General features: G+C 42.7%; 1 protein-coding gene across 1 annotated transcript in view; it reads right to left on the minus strand.

Moving 5' to 3' along the window:
- Positions 1-301: 301 nt before the first annotated feature.
- The window catches only part of hook2 (hook microtubule-tethering protein 2), a 38,668-nt gene continuing 12,425 nt past the window's right edge, over positions 302-26,544 (minus strand). The window contains exons 9-22 of the mRNA XM_033644617.2: positions 23,411-23,577; positions 21,817-21,957; positions 16,037-16,238; positions 15,764-15,874; positions 13,943-14,030; positions 13,363-13,429; positions 10,756-10,893; positions 9,973-10,060; positions 7,624-7,658; positions 7,450-7,532; positions 7,254-7,357; positions 3,817-3,924; positions 3,662-3,733; positions 302-3,417 (exon numbers count right to left, since the gene is read on the minus strand). Of these exons, the coding sequence (XP_033500508.1) occupies positions 3,289-3,417; positions 3,662-3,733; positions 3,817-3,924; positions 7,254-7,357; positions 7,450-7,532; positions 7,624-7,658; positions 9,973-10,060; positions 10,756-10,893; positions 13,363-13,429; positions 13,943-14,030; positions 15,764-15,874; positions 16,037-16,238; positions 21,817-21,957; positions 23,411-23,577 (1,533 nt within the window). The 3' untranslated portion in view covers positions 302-3,288. The remainder of the gene's footprint in view (positions 3,418-3,661; positions 3,734-3,816; positions 3,925-7,253; positions 7,358-7,449; positions 7,533-7,623; positions 7,659-9,972; positions 10,061-10,755; positions 10,894-13,362; positions 13,430-13,942; positions 14,031-15,763; positions 15,875-16,036; positions 16,239-21,816; positions 21,958-23,410; positions 23,578-26,544) is intronic.

Below are 26,544 nucleotides of genomic sequence, written 5' to 3' on the forward strand. Positions count from 1 at the left end.
ACACATTTAGGTACGCTGGTTATCAAGTGTTTGAGCCGTGCCTGTAGAGAGTGGTGTGATAGATGAACAATGCTCTCACATTTCACTCAAACTGTTCAGGCCGTCGCACAAAGGACGTGAGAAGTGTGACTCACCAGTTTGGCCTTTAGATCATGACATAATTAAAGTGTAACCACAGGACAGACCAAGGTGATAAAACCTGGGTCAGTCTTCTTTCTCAGATCCTTCTGGAGACGTTTGTAAATGTCTCAGTTGGTTCTTCTTCTTTAAATGTGTTTGCAAAGAAAACACCAGACAACCATTTCTTATCTTTCCATCCCGTTTATTTGTAGTGCAAAGTAGAGCGGACAGAGCTACACATCTTGCCTCAGATCCCTGTATGACGTACGCTATGCTATAACCTACTAGACCATTACATGATACAAACAACCTAAATGTTGAACCCTTCAAGCTATGCAAATGTGCAGCAGAGATAGTGACATAACACCATAAATATAAACTCAAACAATGAAACATGAGTAAAAATAAAAATGTGAACACAACAGCAGGTTCTGGTCTGAGTGGTCCATAGCACAAACATTTACAGGAACTAAGAACAAGTCATCAAAACAGCAGCTCTGATATGGGATAGACTAAAATAACATCTGTTGAAGGGAAAAATAAACCAGTAGTGAATGAAGGCAGAAGTAGTGTTGATGAATGCGCCATCTATTAGAGGCTTAACCTTTAAACCGCCTCCGACTTCCTGTCAGCAGACAGCTAAAGGATTCCAGCGTATTGATGAGCACATTTCCTTCCAGTTCGGTCAAACTGTAAATGAGGTGTAGCAGCGGTAAACAGCCATTAGCTGAGTGATTATCCTTATTAGTGTTTTCATCATAATGGACTCACATTTTGTGTTTCGGTTTTTCCAGTCTTTGTGATAAACTAGGAGGCGTTTAAAAGCCTAAAGTCACATCAGTTTAAAGTGGTGAGTGCAATTAGGTCCAACCCACAACCAACACCCTGTTTTAATCTTTGGGAAGAGAATGAAAAAAAAAATCATAGTAAGGGAGCATTATTAAGAAAAATCAGATGCAGGTGTCACGTTATCAGCAGCCATGTTAAGATACGGCTGCAGTAGACGAATTCTTCAAAGGAAAACTTTGTTATTTTTCAGCCTGGAGTCTTTTTTCCTGTGTTTTTGTGTCTGAGTGACTCATGGGAGCAACAATGTTTGAAATAGGTCCAGTATTGACAGAGAGTGCTGCAGCTAGTGGTGGAGGAACAATGTAATCACTCGAGGGAGGTGTGTCCTGTAAAAGTGTTTGTTTTTGCCCCTGACAGGCTCACATTGTTATTAAGTGTCTCACAACCTTACAGAAAGGATCCTGACAAAAACTGAAACGTTCGTAATGGAGTCTTTTCTTTTCAGCTAAATCTTTAAGATAAGAGTAAGAAATGCTTTCTGTACTCATGCCACGTTTTGTTGCGCTCAAATGAATTGTTTTCAATGAGGACATGCGGCAGCGGCGCTCTAGCGTTTGAGCAACTTGAGCGTTTGAGTGTTTCTTACTCTTATCTTACAGATTTTCACGTGTTCATGAGGGCCTGTTTTTCAAGGCACGAGGGCTGCAATCCAAGAAAAACGGAGTTCAACTTTTGGAACGCAGCGCTTACTGCATGTGTGACGAGGAACAACCAATCGCAGCCAAAAGATATCTTTCCCTTCTTCCAAAAATCTTAGTCCGTAATAAAGTTGATCATTTTGGTGCAGGACTGCCAGAACTTAACATCTGCCCAGCAAACGATATGCCAACACACAAATAGCATTTCAAACAGCAGGATTTCATGTTAACAGGCTACGATACAGTACTTGTTAAGGTTGCTTAGCAACCTCAGATGCAACCTGCCACCGCACTCTTGAAAGCTGGCACAGAAAAGGCACAAAAGTAGCGCCCAGTGCTCGACCTCGCGTTTTCCAGGCGGGTAAAGACGCGGCATGTGTGCGGCCTCTAACACAACAAACTCTTCCCAGCACTGGTCTCTCCAACTCATCATTCCATTGTTTTCTTTCGAGAACATGTCACCTCTCGTGAGTTTTTAGGACGAGACTTCTCGTTAGCAAGACTTGTACACAAATCAGATCGGAACAAACTTTTCATTTCTCTTCAGGGTCCTTTCCATAATGCTGTCAGACACTCACAGTAACAATCTGAGCCCGTCAGTGGCAAAAACAGACATTTTAAATGGCTGTAAAGTGACAAAGCACACCTGCTCTGAGTGGTTATACTGGAGCCTGTCCACTGCTGCCAGCTGCTCTCTCTTGATACTAAACAAGTTTCAAAAATCACTGTTCCCATCAGTTACTTAGACCCCACAACATGGGAAAATAGTATCCAGATTGAAAAATACTGCAGTTTCTCTTTAAGTAAAACCTTCTTGTACCAAATGAGACGAGGAGATGGGGGCTGACACTGCAAATACTTCAGACTTCAGTCTCATCCATCGAGGGAGTATTTTTAGTTTTCAGTGAGGCACTAAACACCCCGACCTTCCAGGAAAGTGCTTTGGTGTTTCAAATAATTCTTATCATGAAAATTAAGCTTAGAGAAACTGATTCAAGTGAATACGATAGGAGAAAAGACTAAAGCCACTAACACACCCTCACGGTCTTTACATCGCTTTGAGTTCCTTCTAATTAAAACAAAAAAGCTCAAACTCAGAACACATGGTCAAGACGACAAAAACAAAAGCTATGAGAAAATCCAAAACAAACAAAACCAAGAAGATGTGCTGACGGCTGAGTGTTCAGTCTAAAGCCTGGGTGGCTTCATGTCTTCTTTAGCACTTACAGCAGTAAATGTAAAACCCCTACTAACTCCTCTCTGACTACACATGTGAACTGTAAATCACATTAAATCCTACCGTATAACATAAAAGACAAAAAAAAAAAAAGGTTTAAAACATACCTTAAAGAAACAGGATCGAGTCTGTGAGGCTACAGAGGAAATAAAAGTCACCTTAAAAGGTGAGACAGCCTCTTTAATGACTCCCTCTACTCTGGTCTTCTGTTTCTGTGAGTTCACTCTGATTCTAACAGCAGAGTTAAAAAAGTCTCCTCCAGGGCTCCGCTGGGAAAATAAACATTTTCGTACCATTAAGAGCCAGCAGGGGGCAGCAGCAGCATGACGAATACTCTGAGGTGCAGTGATCCAGTGAAGGCTTTAAGGCAAAGATACAGGTGACTGTGGATCACCTCGTCTTCTCTAGGCTTCTATCCAGCGTGTTGTCTCCTGTCTGGACGTCTTATCTCGGGTGGTGTCGCATCAGGCCTCTCCTGGCGTTGGTGGACTGCCTCTGCTGAGCGAGGAAGGACATGGCCTGGTTAGATGGCCCCAGACGCTCGCCAGACACTTGTTGATGATACGCCATCCCCTGAGCGAGACAGAGACCAAAGGAGGAGTGAAGAATCAGGTGTGGGTGTGAAAGACAATGCGTAGAGTCAGGACGTGTGTCTCATGCAAATCACTGACGTCCAGTAAAAATCCTTGTTTGGATTCAAATAAAACATAATAAAAAAATCATAAAATCAAAGGTGGCAGAATTGTTTCTAACTAGAGAGAGACACTACAGATAAAAACATAAAACACCTTCAGGCTGTCTCCGTGTTTCCACTCACCATGTTGTACCAGGCAGTAATGATGAGTTTCTCCTCCTGGTCATGCCTGGCTCTGCTCTTCTCGTAGTCATGCTGAGGAGCAGATCATCGTGTGTTAGTGAGATTTAAAGAGCTGCAGTGAACTGCTTTGTTTCCTCATGTCAAAAGGTTCGTACCTCCAGGTGCTGGATTTTTCTCTCCTTCTCTGTCAGCTGGTTCTTCAGAGCCTGGATGTCAGGAGACACGGGCGCCGGCTGCTGCTTGGGATCCAGGGTTTTGATCACCTGCACACACACAGGACGTTTATTAAAATATTACTCCACTCATTTAGTGTTGCACTCCTGAATCACAGAGTTTAAAGCTTCATTTATAACATCTGAATTCAAAATTAACATCAGCAGGGTTATACTACTTGTAGAATTAAGCCCAGTAAAGACCAAAGAGTCGAGACGAGATGAAACCGTTTTAAAATGTGCAAAGAAAAGTTGCAGCGGTGTGAACTGGTTGGTCGGCTGATGGTGTCACCTGGAACTCAGCTGCTCAAATCACCGGCTGCTGCTTTTAAAGCATGTCACCTGTTTCTACGGCCAATTGGCTTGTAGTGAAGTCTGCTGATCAAGTCAAAATGACCCCCAGACTGCGTGTTCGCTTGCTGCAGCAGGTGCTCCGTCCCTGCTGAGCCCCCGCCTGTCAGCAGACCAAGCAAAGCACCCCAGACGTCCCTCTCCCCAGCAACACCTTCCAGCTCCTCCTGGGGGACCCCAAGGTGTTCCCCGGCCAGATGAGATACAGTCAGGTCCATAATTATTTGGACAATGATACAGTTGTCGTCATTTTGGCTCTGTACACCACCACAATGGGTTTTAAATGAAACAATGAATACCTGCTTAAAGTGCAGACTCTCAGCTTTCATTTAAGGCTTTTTTCAAAAATGTAGTATGAACCGTGTAGGAATTACAACCGTTTCTTCACACAGTCCCCCGACTTTAAGGGCTCGTAAGTATTTGGACAAACTAACATAATCATCAATTAAACAGTCAGTTTTAATACTTGGTTGCAAATCCTTTACAGTCAATGACTGCCTGAAGTGTTGGACACATAGGCATCATCAGATGCTGGGTTTCTTCCCTGGTGATGCTCTGCCAGCCCTTTACTGCAGCCGTCTGCACTTCCTGCTTGTGTTTTGGGTGTTTTGCCCTCAGTTTTGGCTTCAGCAAGAGAAACGCATGCTCAGTTGGATTCAGGTCAGATGATATGACTTGGCCATTGCAGAACATTCCACTTCTTTGCCTTAAAAATGTCTTTGGTTGCTTTTGCTTTTGCTTCAGGTCATTGTCCAACTGCACTGTGAAGCATCGTCCAATGAGTTTTGAAGCATTTGGTTGAATCTGAGCAGATAATGGTGCCCCAAACACTTCAGCTTTCATCCTGCTGCTCTTCTCAGCAGTCACATCATCAATAAATACAAGAGAACCAGTTCCACTGGCAGCCATACATGGCCATGACATAACAGTACCTCCACCATGCTTCACTGATGAGGTGGTGTGCTTTGGATCATGAGCAGTTCCTTCCCTTCTTCCTTCTCTTGTCTTCCCATCATTCTGGTAGTTGATCTTTGTTTTATCTGTCCATAGTATGCTGTTCCACAACTGTACAGGCTTTTTAGATGGTTTTTGACAAACTCTAATCTGGCCTTCCATTTTTAATGGTTTGCATCTTGTGATAAACCCTCTGTATTTATTCTAGTGAAGTCTTGTCTTGCTTACAAGAGCAGCAGGATGAAAGCTGAAGTGTTTGGGGCACCATTATCTGCTCAGATTCAACCAAATGCTTCAAAACTCATTGGACGATGTTTCACAGTGCAGATGGACAATGACCTGAAGCATACTGCAAAAGCAACCAAAGACATTTTTAAGGCAAAGAAGTGGAATGTTCTGCAATGGCCAAGTCATATCATCTGACCTGAATCCAATTGAGCATGCATTTCTCTTGCTGAAGCCAAAACTGAGGGCAAAACACCCAAAACACAAGCAGGAAGTGCAGACGGCTGCAGTAAAGGGCTGGCAGAGCATCACCAGGGAAGAAACCCAGCATCTGATGATGCCTATGTGTCCAACACTTCAGGCAGTCATTGACTGTAAAGTATTTGCAACCAAGTATTAAAACTGACTGTTTAATTGATGATTATGTTAGTTTGTCCAAATACTTATGAGCCCTTAAAGTCGGGGGACTGTGTGAAGAAATGGTTGTAATTCCTACACGGTTCATACTACATTTTTGAAAAAAGCCTTAAATGAAAGCTGAGAGTCTGCACTTTAAGCAGGTATTCATTGTTTCATTTAAAACCCATTGTGGTGGTGTACAGAGCCAAAATGACGACAACTGTATCATTGTCCAAATAATTATGGACCTGACTGTATGTAATCCCTCCAGTGTGTTCTGGGTCTGCCCCGGGGCCTCCTACCAGTGGGACGAGCCCAGAACACCTCTAACAGGAGGCGCCCAGGAGGATCCTGATCAGATGTTGAACCACCTCAACTGACCCCTTTCAACATGAAGGTGCAGCGGCTCTACTCTGAGCTCCCTCTGGATGTCTGAGCTCCTCACCCTATCTCTAAGGCTGAGCCCAGACACCCCACGGAGGAAACTCATTTTGGCCGCTTGTATCCGCGATCTCATTCTTTTGGTCACTAACCAGTAGGGTTGCCCATTGACGATAGAAGGGACGAGATCGAGGCTGAACGAGGCTGAGTGAGAAGAGACAGAGGGAGGCTGCTTAGTGAGAGAGCTGAGGGTGGGGGGAAGGGGGGAGATCAACGCCTCCGCCCGCTCGACACTAACGCGCATGTCACGGAGCGGTGAACAAACCAAACAACACAATGTCAGAAGAAACTGAAAAGATATGCCGTCTATGTAAAGTCAACTTGCTAATTAAGGAGCCATTACATGTTCAAATGCCAAAGAGAGGCTATAAGTGAACGTTTCAGTGGCGACACGTAATGACCGCATCCCTGCAGGGACTGGCATTGCGGCCGGGTATATTGGGGCGGGGACCCGGGTAAGAAAGATAATTCTCTGATGTTCTGCATGAAAGTATGGGTACACTGTTTTGCACCACGTGCAACGTTGTGGTGGAGCACAAACAAAATGCAAAACATACTGAGAGAATCCCCGAAACACGGTGACAACAGACGAGACAAATCACCACGACAGAGGCTGCTGCATCAGGTCTATTGCACGTGCTCAAAGAATCAAGGTGAGTTAGATATGGTTAGGAGAAACGTTTTGTAGTCTTTTTTTGCAGTTTTCACTTGCTGCTTCAATTTCATTGCAAAAAACATCTAAAATCATCACAACCTGCATCACAAATTTTCAGAAAAGCTTCTGTGAAATCAGCACACTTGGGGGAAAAAACAGCCAGTGAAATCCTGGCAGGCCTGCTTGAGTATTTCATACAGCAGATTTCACAGAGCTCTGGAGCCACACAAGGCTTTACACAACTTTTTTTCTCATGTGCAGTAGTACAGATTTTGATGTGAGAAAAAAATAACCCTCATAGTTTTGTTTTAGAGCCATATGCTGAGGACAACATGTTCCGTTTAGGTGGACTGACCGTTCTCGCCTTCTCCACATAGCGCTTGTATCGCTCCTCCATCTGCTTCATGTCCTCGTCCTTCTTCCGCAAGATCTCCTGGAGTTCATCTATCTTCTTTGCCACTGAGAGAGAGAAAATAAGGACAGTGTTAAAATAGAGAGGAGAGAGTGGACACTGGCAGGTGCTCAGACAGGCAGAATATTACATGACTTACTGTTGCCGTCCACTTTGGGCTCCAGGTCGTCAATGACTTCTCTTTTCTTCTGGAGATCTGAGTGAGCTTCATGGAGCCTCTCCCTGCAGTAGCCACATGCCAGGAGTGTGTGAGCTCACTTTTGTTTGGGACTAACAAGGATAAATAGTCTGTAAGAAGCAGCAGAGTACTTACAAATGTTCCTCGAGCTTCTTCTTCAGTAAGGAGGACTTTAAAGAAGAAGAAAAAAAAAACACACATTAAAATCAAATCAAACACACAAGGCTTTTTAAAGAACACACACATACATAGACACAGTATAAGCTGCAAAAGTCAAGCTGGCAAAGAGTTAAATCACGGGCCAGGTGGACAGAGGGTGGGCCGTACTTACGATGGCCTGATTTTGGCAGAGTTGTTCGATGGGGGCAGGCACAGAGAGACAGACAGAGAGGGGCAGGCGTTAACAGTGAATCACCACAGCAAACATGGGTTAAAATCCCACACAACATAAATCAAAGTAGAACAAACAGTGCAGTCCTCGACAGCTGAGTGTTTAACAGTCATCTTCTAAATATACTCAAAACACCATGCAGCTAGTTGATAAGGTTTTATGAGGAAACAAATGTAGGGATGCACCGATTTATCAACCGAACATCGGTATCTGCTGATAGTCGCCTTGTTGACTGCCATCGGCCTGTCAGCAAATCATATGACATTCACCAATGGCAGTGGCTGATGTTTTTCTGCTGTGTCACATCAATTTTACTCAGGTTAGAAGCAGGACTCGAGACTAACAGCATGGCATCATCCAGAGGACAGAAGGACGAGCAGAGATCTTCCCCGGGACGCTGCCAGGATGAAAGGACGCAGTGAACTCACTAATTATTATGTATTTAGAAAAAGTAGGGATGTGTGCAATTAATTGACGAATCGATTAATGTTGCCACCCTCGCCAGTCGGCTACTCGTCTGATAAAGTTAAGAGAGCGTGCATGACAGTTACCATGTGAGCATGTGTGTAGATGTGTTTCTGAATGGGATGAGTTGGAATGTTAAACACTCAGTAAGAAATATGTTGTTTGTTCATTTTTATTTAGTGAGTTGTGACGTTTTATAGGACGTGTAATGTTCACAATGCACGGTGCGAAGTGTCACATGTTTCAGAGACATTTATAGTGCCGTTTGGTTATTGAAAAATGTGATTAAGAATTTCTAATGGCTCTTTTAATATACACAATATCAACTATAATATTAAATTGTGTGAAATTTTAAGTGTTTTCTGGGCGTTTTCTTACTTTAAGACTAGTCGACTGATTTAAATGTATTTGTTTAAACATCAATAAGTCTTCAGGAACATCCCTAATAGAAAAGCTTTTGAAGCATTTCTTTATGGGATGTTTTTCATGTGAAAGGTCAAATTAAAGGTTGTTTCATAAGTCTGTGTGATTGAATTTCATTCAAAAGGTAGTGTAAGAAAAGGGTGAATGACCTTAAAATAGTTATTTTTTATAATGAAGATATCTTTGCTGCTCTGGCACAAAAGGGGGGAATAAATAGCAACAAAAACAAACTGAACAACAACGTCAAAAACATCTGTATCAGCTATTGTTAGCGACTGTTATTTTAAACAAGGGTTCCTACAGCTTAAGGCAACATTAACACTTTTTAAGAAGTTTTTAATGCCTCTCAGAATTAAATTCAAGTCCAAAAAGAAAAACAAACAAACAAACACACGTACTGAGATCGATTACGTAGGGTTAGGGACAATTTTACCCACGTATTCACTAGAGTTAAGACTTTTCTTGCCGGTTCTGTGTTTCTCACTCTGCCTAAATCCTCATTGTGTTGAGTTTAAAAAACATTTTGCATAAATACACTGAGCCTCATTTGGATTGTTTCATAAGATAATTAGGAGGGAGTTTACTCATTTTCTACATTAAACCTCAGAAAAAAACCTGAAACTGTCCCACACAAAGATAAATATTTATTAAAGATATTTTTGGCAAATAGCAGGAAAGCCATAACTCGAAAATGGTCGCAAGTTGAACCTCCAACACTGGCCCGACGGCTGGGGATTATACACGAACGATACTGTATGGAATACTGTATTTATTTATTTATTTATTTATTTATTTTAAGGCTCGAGCTCAAGGCTTGTCAAGCCATTGTGAAAGTGTGACAGTGTATGCCAAAATGTAAGTGAGAAAATGAACTGTGATTTGACTTTATAACACCCATGACAACCTCCAAGTTAAAAAAAAAAAATCCTACTTCCAATGTCTTCGCATTTGAAAGACTGATTTAGGGCCTTGTCTTTAAATAAATGAATTCAATGCTTTTTAGGACTTTTTACAGATTCGCAGGAACCCCGTTAAACATCATTATTGGCCAAGAGTTTTACCATCGGTGCATCCCTGATAAAAATGTTCCCATGCACACTCTGTAAATAGTCTCTATATTCTGTCAACATGATTGTAGGAAACTATGATTCGTGATGAGGAGAGTTAAAACAAAAGTGGGAAGGAAGGTCTCCCGGCTGACTCACGTCCTCAGTCTTGCTGTCCTGCTCGTGGAGCGCTTTCTGGAGGTCCTCGATCTGAGCGCGCAGCTCTGAGATCTGCTGCTGGTTTAATCTTGGAAACAAACAAGAAGACAGGTTAGCAACAGAAGGAGCGAAGAAAGATACAAGAAACAGAGACAATAATAAGTTAAAGGAACATTGTGGAGGGAGTAACAAACAAACGGGAGGTTGACGGTAAAGATGAAACACAAGGTTATGAAGTTGATACTGTGGGTGGAAGATGTATGCAAAGTATCATGTGGATCTGTGTACATCTGCTGCAGGCGGTGTTCATCTATTCCCCCAAGTGTGCTGTCTGGCCATTCACCGCTTTGCTCTCTACTGAGCATGCTCACTCCACTCCTCTCCTCCTGTTACTGTTGCTGAGGATGCTTCCCACACCCTGGGCCTGGTGTTGCATGGACACACACACACACACACACACACACACACACACACACACACACACACGCGCAGTCCACCCACATGTCCACATGCCCACAGGCATGTAAACACACACACACACAGTCAAGGGACAATCTGGCTTTCTGCTGTCTGTCCTCCAGTCCAGCCCACACAGCTCAGTTGAGCACACAGTCCAGAGGGTGAGTTGACATTTAGGCAGATATCACTCCTACCGTCAGCCAAACAACCAGCTTAATGTCCAGGAACACACAATATGGTGGCCTAGAAGGATTACTTAACACAACAAGAACAAGAACTTGGACTGCACATTGAGTACACACACACACACACACACCCCCCTACCTGTTCTGAGTTTCCAGGGAGTTCTTGCTGCGCTGAGCCTCCTCCAGCTCAGCCTGCACCTCCACTAGTTTCTGCCTGTAGGTCTCCTCCTGGACACACAGCATCTTGTTTTCACTCTGTAGACGCACCACCGTCTCCCTATCCGAGGAACAGAACAGTGAGAGGAGAGGGGCAGAGGAGGTGAGGGGGTAAAGAAAGTGGAGGGCAGATAAAATGGGTCAGAGAGTGGCAGAGGCGAGGAAGGTCTGCTGAGTTATCTGACAACGCCCCGACCTAATGTGCAGCACTGCCATGTGTTGCTATTTCGGGGGCCAACTGTGCCTCGGACTATAGGAGATGAATATAGAGCAGGAGTGGGCTGCTGATAGTGACACAAGTGCATGTGTGTTACACGTTTAGAATATAATCGTTTACACTCAAAGGAATACTTCACCCACAGAATGACCATCTGTATGTTAGTTAATCATGACGAGTAGCCCAGAACGGACAAACCAAACACAAGCTCTACACAGGGGATTTGCATTTGTGTGTCAGCTACTGTAGTGAGTGTTGGAAAACCACAATTTTTTATCGTTAAACTGCTTTATCCAGCGTTTTTAGTGGTTTAAATCACTGGGTCCGTTTGTTTTGGAGAGGAGGGAATCTTCGTAGATAATTCAACTCCTGGTAAAAACCTCATGAACAATGAACACTGAAGGAATTCTAACTGGGAGAAGTTTCAGCTGGTTGTAAGTTGCAATCCTCACCACGAGATGTCACTAAACCCCCTAAATCTTACACAGTGTTTCTTTATACGGTAACGTTTTAGCAGAAATGCTTGTGTTTGTTAAATTCTGAGCGTAAGACTGGATAAATGACACTTGGATTATATTGCAGGAGTTATGTTAGAGTTTTTAAACAGATGCTTTGTTATAGTTTTGCCGTTGTTAAACGTGGTCCCCGATCAATCAATAAATTAACATGTAAACAGAAAAAAAAAATTTGGTCATTTTTTTGGTTTAGGCATCTGGGGCCTCATAAAGCTTGCTTACGCACAAAACGGGGCTTGAAAGTGGCATACGCCACTTCCCACGCAAAGGTTGAGATTTATAAAAATAAACTTGGCGGGAGAATGTGCGCACCTGTAAGCAAACTCTGAGTCACGCGTGCGCACATTTTGGAGACACTGCGAAGTGGCAACGCAGACGGCGAGGTGGAGAAGTGGAGTCAGATTTTTATTGATGTCTAATACAAATTTAATGTCACACTATATCCACCTTAGATCCATGTTATCATTGAAATTAAATCCAGCAGCCTTATTTTGCGCTTGGAGTGAGTGATAATTGTTTCATAAAAACGTTGTAAAATCCAACTCAAATCCTGAATTGAAATTCTTTCTAAATACGTATTTAATCCGCACTGCCTCTAACGTCTCATTGTCCACTCTGTGAGCACAGGAGGGGGAGAGGATGGCGCGACTGCATGGAATATATTTATTTATTTAGCTAAATATTTCCAGTGCATTTATCATGTCTCGAAATACAGCCATTAAGCACAACCGTTACACTCATTTCATCAGCCCTACTTTGACATGTGCATGACAAAACCGGCATGAAGAAACGTGTTCGCCTATTACACTTTCATCTTTGAATTGTATTTCAAATTACACGTTGTATTTTGGGACAGGGATACCACTGGTTCATGCTGTAATTCAGGCCGGGAGTCTGATCAGACCAATTGCTATAAACATATAAATACTGCGGTGACCCTCGTGCGTTTTTTTTCCTCTGTCACTGTCCGTGCAGTCCCACAGACACAGCTGACAGCATCAGCAGCGCTGACGTGTTGCCACTTTTTTTTTTGCTTTCCTTTATTAGTGATCCCGCTGCTGTGGCCACCAAATAAAATCTTTCTTCAGTCCTCCACCTCCCGTTCAAGGGTCTCTAGCTCAATCTCGGAGAAATTCCGTTTTTTGGTTCGTTTCTCACACCTGTCGCTGTGACTCACACAACGAGAGAACACTCGCATGCCAGCTTATTTATATGCAGATCGCATTCATGAGGTGATTTGCATGACCATTTATGGTTGAACTAGGGCATGTAGAGGGCGGAATATGAGGCGGATCTGGGTGCGCACAACTCCAGGAGGTCTGTGATTTATAAAGAGAACACTGTGTCCAAGTGTGCGTGCGCACGGTTTTATAAATCAGATTATTTTTTGGCGCACGCCATTTTCAGCTTTTGGGCGCACGTCAACTTTTAGTATGAATCCTAAGCACTCTTTTATAAATGAGGCCCCTGATCAGGATCCTCCTGGGCGCCTCCTGTTAGAGGTGTTCTGGGCTCGTCCCACTGGTAGAAGGCCCCAGGGCAGACCCAGAACACACTGGAGGGATTACATATCTCATCTGGCCTGGGAACTCTTTGGGGTCCCCCAGGAGGAGCTGGAAAGTGTTGCTGGGGAGAGGGATGTCTGGGATACTTTGCTCAGCCTGCTGCCCCCGCAACATGGCTTCGGATAAGCGGTTGAAAATGAATGGATGGATTTTTTTGGTTAAGTATTCCTTTAAGTTTGACTCCTATGTACACATGTATTCCTCACACCACAGATACAGCATGACAAACATACTTGAGCTCAGTGGGCATGATCTCTGCAGCGAGGTTTCCTACTGTGACATCATTGTCACACAAGCCTCCTGCAACAAGACAGAGAGAGAGAGGGAAGTGTCAGTGGGTAACTAAATTAACTAAATTTAATTTAAAGGGTAACTTCAATATTTTTCAACCTGGACTACAGCTACAGCGCACCAACTGGGCAGTCTGCACTGTCAATTAACGTCTATTTAAGTGCTTGTTTTTGCCACTGACAGGCTCAGATTATCATTTTAAGTGCCTGACAACATTACAGAAAGAACCCTACAGAGAAATTAAATATTCTTCTGTACCTTTCGCTTGTTTCAGTCTGTTTTGTGTTCAAGGAGAAGTCTCGTTCTGATATCTCACTGACTTTTTCACATTGCTTAAATCAGCTAAATATTCGTGCGTGACACTGAAAATCTTTAAGCTTAAAGAAAGATACAAATTTCAAATTTTGTTCACACCAGTAACTTGTGCAAAAAAACACGGGAAAATAGGGTCCAGGTGAAAAATATTGGAGTTCTCCTTTAATGATCCTTTAATGAGGCAGTTCAGTTTGTGAATCGACTCACCAGTTCCACTGAGACACCTCTGTTGGACCTGTGCACACCTCAGCTCATCGTTTGTCTCTCGAAGTGTGTCTCTTTCCGAAATCAGACGCTAAAGAACAAAGCACATCGAAACAGAAACTTCAGCTTCAATCAGGTTTCCATGTTAAAAAACCTTCTTGGCAATAACATGGTGTCTACAGGTATCAGACACAGATTTAATGCTTTTAACGACTTTTTAAAGATCATTCTTATCCAAATTTAAGACCGATTTTTTTGGACAAATCATCTTTTTCTTGCATTGTAGGTTAGGTATAAAGGGAAGTAGTGGTGGTTCTGTTGATTCAGCTTGATTCATTTTGACCAACAAGTAAATAAATAAATAAAAGATGGGTGAATAAAATTAGATAAAATATTTGTGGCAAATAAGGCCTCACAAATTCAAATTTAAGACTATTACATGACGCTGAAGTCCTAATATTCACTAAATTGGATCCAAGACATTTTCAGACTTTTTAAGGACACTCTTAATAAACCGGATTCTGATTGATTCCTTGTTGCAGGGCTGGTGTTGCTCTGTCTTTACTTGAATGTCCAATAAAGGCTTAAATGCCAAAGATATATATTTATAAAAATCAGGGACCGGTTGCATTGAACACCTTAGTTTTCCCCCTAAGTATGACACCTAAGGCTTAATGTTCTCCTTAGCTGAGGCTGTGTGTCATCTGTCTGTGGCTAATCTTGCAAACTACTGGACCAATCAGCCCAATATGTTTTGTGCACATTTATGACTGTATGCTCTAGGACCCCTCGTCAATTCACATTTCCTTAAAAACCCGGAACCGGTTGCACAAAACACCTTAAGATTTCTTCTTCAGCATGACACTTAAGGCTTCTCTCACTGTAGGAAGAAACAATGAAAATGAATTCTAAGGGTGGGTTAGTTTTTTCATTTATCACCATAAACTGGGTCACGCTGCAGTTAAGATCAGTCAGTTAAGTCAGAGGAACCTTAAGGGGTTTTTTTTTTACCTTGTTTGGTTGCTAAGGTCTTTTGTGCAATGGTCAAGGGATTCCTTAAGACCAAGACAAGGAGAAAACCGTAAATAAAGGGAAACCTTAAGAAGACTAAAGGGTGTTTTGTGCAACCAATTTTGTTTTGAGGGAAACCTTAACTGGAACTTTAATGAAAATCTTAACTTAAGGTGTTTTGTGCAACCAGCCCCTGATATTTAGAAAAAAAGTAATGCTCCATCAGGTTTTGTTGGACAAGCTGTGAAATGCGCATGAAAATGGACTTAATTTAATTTCACATCATTAATAAAAAGACAGTAATTAGGGGAAATCTGATTAACAGCATGAGCATCAAACCCTGTGGAGCGATGAGTTTCTTTTATCTGGACTCACACACTTCCTTGAAGTAGTACAAGTAAATGTACACTTCATGTCAGTACAGTATGTATTCCTTAATTACTCCCACAAGTAAGCGAGGACATTAATCACTCCTGTCAGATTGCAGGAGGTGTTAGAATTGACACAGGACGTGGGAGTCCACTGAAGAATAGTACGATATTTGCCTGGCAACAATTCCTCCTGCGGGGATGTGAGTCCTGTAATTACCACAACAAATGTTGATCCACGCAGGATTGCCATCACAAAAATATATGAACTATATCACTGCATGTTGTCTATTAATATGACAGGGCTTCAGTGTGTGGTCATGATATCAGACAGAAGCTGTGCACTGATAAAACAGCTCAGTAAGAGCTCTCTGTAAGAGGCACGTGTTCATTCTTTCCCCACCACAGCTGAACTTTTATTCTCTGACAATGTTCACCAACTCACTTCTTTCTCCTTTAGCAGTGCGTCATACTTGTCGTGAAGGTTCTTGTACTCAAACTGCCATTTCTCAGCTTTCATGGCCTCTGCTGAGTGCTTGGTGTGAAGCTCATGAGCCTGCAAGTCAGAGAGCATAGCAACAGTCTGCGTTGGCAAGAGCTCTCTGTAAAAACTGCAAGGTTTTCCAAACACGTGCACACACCAGACTGTGTTTAACATCGCTTGGACGTCAACACAGGAATAACTATCACTCCCTCCTCCTTTCAGCCCACAGCTTGCCTGTCTCTTGTAGGTGTCCAGCTGATTGCGGACAGCGTTGGCCCTGCGGAGCTCCTCCTCCAGCTCGCAGGTGCGCTGCATGTACACGGTGTTGCGCTCCTCCAGGAGGCGCACCTGTCTGCGCAGGTCTCCCAGATCCTCCAGCTTCCTCTTGTACGTCTCCACCAGAGCTTCGAGCTGGTTCACCCGGTCAGACGAGTGCCTGAGGGGGAGGAGAGGACAGTGTGGGAGGCGTTAAGTACCAGAACAGAAATATGACTTCTAGCTAAGTACACATCTACACGGATGTATTGTGTTTAACTATGAAAATCAACAACTCTGACGCAAGCCAGTGTCAATGCATGAAATTCATATTATCAACACAGATGTCAGAGAGGAGCTGAATGGACGTCTGTGTGTGGGCAGTGTGGGTGTTGTTTCTGAGAGTGTAAATTGATAATAGATGAACTACTGCTTAAAGGAGAAGGCTGGTGCTGTTCTACATTTTTAAATCCTGTGAAAAGATCAAAACAACGTGTTAGTTTGTCTCTCATTACTCTTCTACTGCTTTGTTTCTGCTAGTGAATATTTACAACACTAAAAAAATGTATGTGGGATTGATATAAATAAACTGTGCAGTGCCTAAATACATGATAATAAAAGAACATCTTGTTCAGAGCAACAGTGAAGCTCACTGATGTGTTTTTAATAGTTTCTGTAACACAGAGGACTCACTACAGCAGACTCTGCAGGGTTTCTACACATTTCCTCATTAAATTCCCAGACTTTTTGAGACTCAAACGTCAAGAATTCTCTGTAGATTCAAACCATATTTGACATCTGAATACAAATAACAACTGTTGGCATGTACAGTACAGGCCAAAAGTTTGGACACACCTTCTCATTCAATGCGTTTTCTTTATTTTCATGACTATTTACATTGTAGATTCTCACTGAAGGCATCAAAACTATGAATGAACACGTGGAGTTATGTACTTAACAAAAAAAGGTGAAATAACTGAAAACATGTTTTATATTCTAGTTTCTTCAGAATAGCCACCCTTTGCTCTGATTACTGCTTTGCACACTCTTGGCATTCTCTCGATGAGCTTCAAGAGGTAGTCACCTGAAATGGTTTCCACTTCACAGGTGTGCCTTATCAGGGTTAATTAGTGGAATTTCTTGCTTTATCAATGGGGTTGGGACCATCAGTTGTGTTGTGCAGAAGTCAGGTTAATACACAGCCGACAGCCCTATTGGACAACTGTTAAAATTCATATTATGGCAAGAACCAATCAGCTAACTAAAGAAAAACCAGTGGCCATCATTACTTTAAGAAATGAAGGTCAGTCAGTCCGGAAAATTGCAAAAACTTTAAATGTGTCCCCAAGTGGAGTCGCAAAAACCATCAAGCGCTACAACGAAACTGGCACACATGAGGACCGACCCAGGAAAGGAAGACCAAGAGTCACCTCTGCTTCTGAGGATAAGTTCATCCGAGTCACCAGCCTCAGAAATGGCAAGTTAACAGCAGCTCAGATCAGAGACCAGATGAATGCCACACAGAGTTCTAGCAGCAGACCCATCTCTAGAACAACTGTTAAGAGGAGACTGCGCGAATCAGGCCTTCATGGTCAAATAGCTGCTAGGAAACCACTGCTAAGGAGAGGCAACAAGCAGAAGAGATTTGTTTGGGCCAAGAAACACAAGGAATGGACATTAGACCAGTGGAAATCTGTGCTTTGGTCTGATGAGTCCAAATTTGAGATCTTTGGTTCCAACCGCCGTGTCTTTGTGAGACGCAGAAAAGGTGAACGGATGGATTCCACATGCCTGGTTCCCACTGTGAAGCATGGAGGAGGAGGTGTGATGGTGTGGGGGTGTTTTGCTGGTGACACTGTTGGGGATTTATTCAAAATTGAAGGCACACTGAACCAGCATGGCTACCACAGCATCCTGCAGCGACATGCCATCCCATCCGGTTTGCGTTTAGTTGGACGATCATTTATTTTTCAACAGGACAATGATCCCAAACACACCTCCAGGCTGTGTAAGGGCTATTTGACCAAGAAGGAGAGTGATGGAGTGCTGCGGCAGATGACCTGGCCTCCACAGTCACCGGACCTGAACCCAATCGAGATGGTTTGAAGGCAAAGGGGCCAACAAGTGCTAAACACCTCTGGGAACTCCTTCAAGACTGTTGGAAAACCATTTCAGGTGACTACCTCTTGAAGCTCATGGAGAGAATGCCAAGAGTGTGCAAAGCAGTAATCAGAGCAAAGGGTGGCTATTTTGAAGAAACTAGAATATAAAACATGTTTTCAGTTATTTCACCTTTTTTTGTTAAGTACATAACTCCACATGTGTTCATTCATAGTTTTGATGCCTTCAGTGAGAATCTACAATGTAAATAGTCATGAAAATAAAGAAAACGCATTGAATGAGAAGGTGTGTCCAAACTTTTGGCCTGTACTGTATGTTGCATACTTTGTCAGTTTCTGACAAATCCGAAATATTTTCTAACAAGCTCACTAGAAGCGCCCGACTCAGGGGTCAACCCAAAGGACCCAAGGACGGGCTGTGGGTCAACCCACCCATCACTAGCACTCAGGTACTGTAGCTCAAACAAAGCAAGTGACACTAAACCCAGACAAGTTCATCTCTGCCTAAAGAGGAAGTAAACTAACCAGGGCTACCTACACAGAACTGAAAATGAATGAAACTAGAACTACCCCCCCCCCCCCCCCACACACACACACAGTGAAGCTGACCTTTGACCTTTTGGATATATAATGTCATCACTTCATCTTTATATTCTATTTGACCTTTGTGTGAAGTTTCGTCATAATTATCATAAAAATTCTTGAGTTATGGCCAAAAGGTGTCACAGTGACTTTGACCTTTCACCAATAAACTCTGATCAGTGTATTCTCCAGTCCAGGTGGACGTTTGTGCCAAATGTGAAGAAATGTCCTCAAGTTGTTCTGGAGATAACACGTTCATGAGAATGAGACGGATGCAAGGTCACAGTGACCTTGACCTGCGACCACCAAAATCTAATCAGTTTATCGTTGAGTCCAAGTAACTTAAGAAATTCCCATGGTGCGTTTCTTAGATATAGCCTCCATGAGAATGGGGAGGACAGACGGACAGATGGTTGGATGGACAGACAACCTGAAAACATGCCTTCAGCTACGGCTATCGCTCATGCAGAGGCATAAAACATTAAAAATTCAATTTTAAGCATGCCTGTGTAGCCTTGTTGATTCACTGTGTCCATGGAAACGACAACACAGCCATAGGGGTATCCTTGTACTGACAAGGATAGTCTGTTTACTTTTCTGATAATGACATCACTATGTGACTCATAGATGTTCAGACAAGTTTATTCTCTGGTTATTTGTGATGCAGCAGATACGTGCAATTCAAAGATACTGATGCTTCTTTTTTCAAACTAATTTGGATATCTGGATTTGATCCAGTTTTAAGGTACTTGCTGGGGCGGAGTGATTTTGCACGCAGTAGCGTACAGGTGTAGAGGCAGCTCTGCGTAGGAGTGTGGTAAACATTTCTGGTGGCTGGCTGCTAAAAATGCCATGAAAACACTCTGCTTATACGGATTTATTTTTAGAAATTCAGAATTGTATATTTTATAAAACAGCATAGAAGCAATAGTCTGGAAACAAAAACATTTCACCATACTTTCCATATTTTCCAGACCTGGAAATTACTAAAATCAGACTCCATACCAGTGTCAGAAATTAGCAAGGGCCACGGACCATTTGGCCCACAATTTATCCAAGAATGCCCCCAAAAGCCATGTTCCGGGGGCCATGTATTTATATTTTTAACAGCATTACAATCTGACATTAAAGTATAATTTTATTTTCATTAAATTAATTTACCGTCACGTCTACAACTCATTTTCCAGACATAATCAACGAGATTGTACTGATTACGTGAGAGTAATCTGATAGAGAAGGGGAGGGGGCTTTGCTGTACCATAAGTATAAACTAACCATTTCTTGGGTGATCTGTGTCGACACAATGATAAATTAATGAAAAATTAAGGTAGAATGAATGTTAAATTTTAAATTAACTTACTTCCAGGATTGCATCTAAGGAATTTATAGTAATTTGGCCTTTTTAACAGTAAAAGTAACTGTAATGTGGTGAAACATTAGTACTGCTATCAGTAGATTAACGGTTAAATCATCACATTTAAACTGGTTGAATTATAGGAAATCTGAGTGATATTTTGCAACCATAACTTTATGTAACCCATTATTCATTTCATTTATAGTGGTTTCTACTGAAGAGTGAAGACACTATCTTAGTTGGTTTTGCTTTTCATGTGCTTATTGTTAGAACATAATTACAATTTTTTGATGGCCCCCAAACATTTTGAAAATGCCCCCATTTTTGAGACCGTGGGGGCCAAAATTGCCCCCAAAATATTTTGTTAATTTCATACCCTGCTCCATACTTTTCCATACTGTGTAGGAACTCTGGCTTTGGCTACAGAGACAATACTTGTTAAAAGGGATCAATTCATTGCAGGTGTTTGTCTTTTCCTGGGATTTGTTGATTGTAACAAATAGGGCTGCCCCCCAATACTTGACGAAACGTTAGTTGACCAGAAAGGTCATTAGTCGGCAAGATTTCATTGGTCGCTTAGTTGCAGAAAATGAACAAAAAAAACGTGAAACTATCAGGAGCTGTACCTTGTCAAAATAAATCCAAACCTATATGACTGGATCATGTGGGAATTTAATTTGAAAGGACAGACACAGGAAGTGTCCACGCTCAGCAGTCAGACAGGAGTCAGGTTAATTTCCAGGGCTGGTACCTGCGGTTATTCCACAGGCTAGTTAATAACATGTAGGGCAGGAAATCCAAAGTGTGGGATCATTTTGAGAAGGTGAAGGACGAACCCAAGGTGATATGTAAACTCATCTTCATTGGTCGACTACAAACATGACGTATCATCTGAAACATGGAAGTAGCTACATGCCCATTAGCCCACAGCGTCATTAACAGGCGGCTCGCTCAGTGTGTGACGTGCACTTGTAGATAAAATATAGGCCTATATTAATGAAGGTTCATTAGTACGGTTTGTATTTCTCTGTAATGTAGCACAGTGTTAACAATGTTACTGATACTATTCTTTCTCACACCTTCAACTCAAACCACCAAAATATATCATTTAATCATTACATTCATATCAGAAACATGCAGGAGACTAGTCCACTGATGGACCCTGATGAGGACTGTTGGTCGACTAGGAAAATTCTTAGTCGGGGGTGGGCAGCCCTTGTAACAAAAATACAGAGCATCACCAGACTTGAAGAGACAAGAGATACATTGTCAGTCACCATGGAGCTTTCATGACTGGTCTCAATAAAGAACTGGTTGATTCAAGTTAAATAACAGCCCATAAATTGTCTTATTCACAACAACTGCAGAAGGTCACCTACTATTATCTCAACGAGAATTGTCACCCAATGTTTACAATGCATTACATAAATGAAAATCACTGTAAATTCTGAATGAGCTGCATTAATGTATCGGGTCTTCCCTCATTGAGATTACACACAATCCCAAATGCTCTGTTGGAAAGCTACAAAGCAGAAAACACAAACCCTCAGTGTCCATGTGATGTGACGCCCACCAAGCATGACTTTCTGCAGTTTGGCTGAGTACAAACGTAGGTTAGCTTGTGAGAGGGCCTGAACTGTTTTCCACAACAAATTCAACTTTACTCAGGCGGGATTTTGTAAGAATAACAGCGCTGCTCTCACCTGAGGATGTCCATCTCGTCTTTGAAGGCCTGGGCCTCGTGCGCCAGGCTGGTCAGCTCTTCGTTTCGTTTCTGCAGCTCGGTGACCTCGCGCTCCAGTATCTCTCCCCGCACTCGCATGTCATCCCTGCTGTTCTCCAGCCTGAGATACATATGATGGCAGAGCAGTGGTTTGTGTGACTGAGTGAACTGAATGGACTCATTGTCAGATATAAAGTGGAGCAGTATGACTCAGCAACAGCATTTGATTTACATGTATACATAATGTTAACTATTACTGTACTTATGAATGTCGAATTCTTTGAAAATCTCCAGCTACATTTTCTAAAATTTAATGTGCAAATGTCAAAATGTCTGTTATGTAAATGCCTGATGAGTGTTTGCCAGATAGTAATCTGGACTGTCTTCCTCAGCAACTCTGAAGGCCTAGGCACACCAAGTCTGTAAATTGTTGCACATTTAAAAATAAATATGTTGTTTTAATCACATTTACAGACTGACGACAAAACTTTCGTACATCAATTATGCTTTTAGAACAGGTTCAAGTTTTGTCAGGTTATTTGAATTGGGCAGTTTGATATAAATATTCAACTATTTGTTCCTCTTTTCTTTGGAAAGTTTACACAGGGTTCAGCGGTACGTTTAGTGAGCAAGTGATATTCAGGTGATGTAGTTAAAAAGCCAAGTTAGCCCTTTGAGCTAATACGTGCTAATTACGACGGATTGGAAATGTGCAACAGCACTGTTTTGCCGACCCTAGGTATCCAACACAGGCCAGAGACTGTATCATATCAAGATGCTGTGAGATGTAAATTCACAACTTTTAAGCAGAAGGCAGAAGACAACGTTATCTCAGAGCCTTATCAGGCAAAGCCTCTCCTCTTCTAGGCAGACTCTCCTGGGTCTGCAGCTGCCTGGAGTGCTCACTCTGAAGCTAAATCTGGGGACCGAAACATCCCCAGAAGTACAATGATTAACCCAACAACTGCTCGACTTAAGAATCTCAGTTGACCATGGGGTCTCCGACTGATAATTCCAAACCTTTGACTTTCACACAACAGCCCTAAAGAGTTGTCTGACAAAGGAAGCAGTGAAGAAAACGTGGCGTAATCTGCGAGACACATAAATCCGCAACAAGAGAGAGTACCAGGCCAGACTTGGACAGTGGGCCAGCAAGAGAAAGAAGTGGAATATAGCCTATGGAAGAAATGTCCGTATTGAAATCTTCCACAACATAGAGAAGGTGACGTTAGCCTATCCTGAAATGCACAGCAGGAATGACGGTGCTACAGCAGAGTGAAATTTAATAGCCGCACAGTATCATTTTGTAACTCAGGTAAGCAGTGTGTTGAGAGAAGTGACAGCCAGGGAGGTAACTCAGGTGGAGCAGATGTGTCTTAACATTTTGTCTTGTATTGCATCAGACTCAGTGTGCAAAGTTTCCGTGCATAACAGCTTTTATCAGATGAAGACTTTTTTATCTGATGAAAAAAAACATGAAAAATACGGCTTGAGGTGCAAAGGCCTCAACTCTGTGTGTGTGTGTGTGTGTGTGTGTGTGTGTGTGTGTGTGTGTGTGTGTGTGCTGCTTGTACCTGTAGTTCTCCTCCTGAAGCTGTTCCATCTGACTCTGCAGCAGCAGCAGCTTCTTGCTGGTGATGGCAGTAGAGGAGGCGTCCAGAGAGTCACAGCGGCTCAACTTTTCCTTTAGGGAGCGTGTCTCTGCCTGTAGGGTCGACTTCTCCTCCAGAGCCACCGACAGCTGAGGCAGAAGAGAGAGGAAACAGAGGATATTGTAAAAACAGGCGTAAAGAGCAGGACACTGGGTATGGGACTGCTGACACAAAGAACACAACGTGACAAAGCTGTACGAAGAAAGGGAAAGACAAGAAGATGCATCAGAAAAGTCTTTAACGCTTTTCTTTCAAAGGATAACATATCAAGAACACTGACACGAGCGGTTGATATCTCTCTGAAAATAAACATGACAAAGACACAGTACTGGCACGCGACAGATTCAAGGATGAGAAACACAGATCCACAGCGACAAACTCACCGTTTTTCATGCTTAGAGGACATCGATCACATGCTTTGCTCTCATTTTACATGCTCATTGGCCAAAGCTAGTTAGTCAGCTGGTGTGCGATGGTCTCAGGCAGATGGAACTTTCTCAATAGTGAAGTTGTTAGCATTTACCCTCGGGGTCACAACCAGACTCTCGTGATGTAAACAGATGAATATGCACAGCTCCATTAATAATACTGGTTATATTGTTAAAGTTCAGGGGGGAGAAGTGTTTTTATTTCAAGCTGATGAAGTTACAAAATGTTTGTGTTTGAGTTACAGTTAGACGAGGTGGCATTCCAGTATTAAAAAAGGGGGAGCGTTCACTTACCTGCTGGACATCTTTCCAGTTTGAACACAGCAAAACCCTACACTGAACTTTAAGGACAGATTGCATGCTTTAGCACAGGACCAGTAACAGTAAATAGCTTTCAAAACAACACAAATGACTAATCCCTAACGCGTGGGCTAAGTAAGTAAACAAACAGGTGGGCTGAGAGCAGTACAAATTATTGTTGGCTACTGCTCCATCCCAAGGCAATGTGTCAGTTTTATCTCGATGTTATGCAACTATTGACTGGAATTTATCTTTAAAATACACAAAATTAGTCCCCTCGCAGTCGGTGGTGCAAAAACAAGCCATGGGAACACAAACAAAGTCTCAGGCAGGCTAATCAATAAGGGCCAGAGCACAAAAGCTGCAGGCGCACACACATTCAGCAACATGCTGCAACCACAGAACAGATAAACTGGGCCTCAAAAGAAACTGAAAGTCAGGAACATTAAAGGTGAAATAGTTTTATATTACTCCAAAACTACAGAATAGTTTGTCTTTTGAGATAAAACCAACAGCTCTGTTAGACAAATGGAAGATGAAGCAGACCCAAGCACAAGCACATCATTTCAAAGTTAAGCTCTGAAGATATTTTTGGAATCACAACTTCCTGGTCCGTTACATGATGCCTTTGGACCCATTGAGACTTTTTCCCATAGACTCACATTGTGAAAGACGTCTCGTCACAACCCCATGAAATGACTTAGGGTGCTTTCACACCTGCCCTGTTTGGTTTGGTTCAACAAAACTCAGGTTCCTTTGCCCCCAAGTGAGGTTTGTTTGGGCAGGTGTGAACACCAAAACAACCGGACAGAGACCTTCTTGAAGAGGTGGTCTCTGTCCGGTTAGAAATTAACTCTGGTGTTGTTCGTTTGTGGTGAGAACGTGTTCCAACGTGATCCTAACATTAAATGCCACTAGTGAAAAAACCCCCACTTGCCAAGCCTTATTATTGTTGCCAGGCAACCACGGACTCACCTCCTTTTTCTAACCTTCCCGTGTAAACATTCTACTGTTGATCTATTCATTTTCGTTATCTGACAGTAATCGGTGTGTAGTTGCTGACATGTTGAGGCAGAGGGTACTGTCTGTAGCTCTGGCTGAGGGTGAGAGGCTGTCAGCAGATAAACAGAGATCTGTGTGGGTACATGAGACCCTAAAAAAGAGGCTGGCTCATGGGAAGTACCACCAGTTGGTCCAGGAGCTTCTCCTCCATGATGGCTGTTTCCAGGCAGATTTTAGGATGACTCAGGGGCAGTTTGACAACCTGCTGTCTATCGTCAGGCCGTATAGCTCTGGGTATCCAGCAACCACTACCACCAGTTTCTCCTCCATTGTTTACCAACTGTAAACTTGTTGTCATGACCACCACAGAAGGCCCGCCTCTCAAATCATCCGACTGGACAATAGGACAAGAGATGATGTGTGGTGTTTTTCCACTTTGAGTTGAAGTTTATTTAACTGGAGGAGTTCAGAGCACTCCGGCAATAAAACGCTAAGTGCCTAGTAGGGCTGTCATGAGAACCAATACTTCGGTACCAAGTCGATGCCAACACGCAAAAAATACGTTGGTACCTGTTTTTTTTCAGTACTGTAAGTACCGGATACAACTTTGCCCTCAGTGGGCCGTGTCATTTCCTGTTGGAACTGGCAGGGGCAGTATACACATGTCAGTCTGTGCCAAGGACGAGCGCCGAAGAAGAACACCTGTTCTCCATCATCTTTGCTAGAAACGATGGATTCTACAAGTGCTAGAGCTTAGATTGGGCCAAAAAAAATCCAGCCCGACCCCACCCGAGCCCATGCATGTTCTGGCGTCCCTTTAACTGTAATTATGAGCCCGAGCCCGGTTTTAACCCGACTTTTTTTAAGGATATGAACGTGGACATTGAAGGCTGACTTTCGTCTTTCTTTCCATGGCAAGCCTTCGTCATGTGCCTCCTAAGTGTCAAGGTCCCTGTCTTTTTGCTGTCATATACCAGCATCGTGCTGCACATGGTACGCCTGACGAAGCCGACACACACATTGTCACTGTCGAACACTCACATGTGCGCGGCCAGTGGCACCGTCAAGGGGTATCGAATGAGTATCGAGAATCATGGAAATTCACCAGTATTGGTATGGACTACTGAAATTCTGGTATCGTGACAAGCCTAGCGCCTAGAGCGCAGAAATGTGAGGCATGTTGCAATGCAAAACCAGCGAGCAAAAAGCTTCATTCTCATTACAAACAATTACAAAAAGGCGCCCTCAGCTGCTAAAACGCTTTCTGTGTGATCAGGACCTAAGATTTTAACCTGGGGATGGCTCTTACTGTGATGCAATCACAGG

The sequence above is a fragment of the Epinephelus lanceolatus genome, chromosome 18 (assembly GCF_041903045.1).
Source record: "Epinephelus lanceolatus isolate andai-2023 chromosome 18, ASM4190304v1, whole genome shotgun sequence".
Taxonomy (NCBI): Eukaryota; Metazoa; Chordata; class Actinopteri; order Perciformes; family Serranidae; genus Epinephelus; species Epinephelus lanceolatus.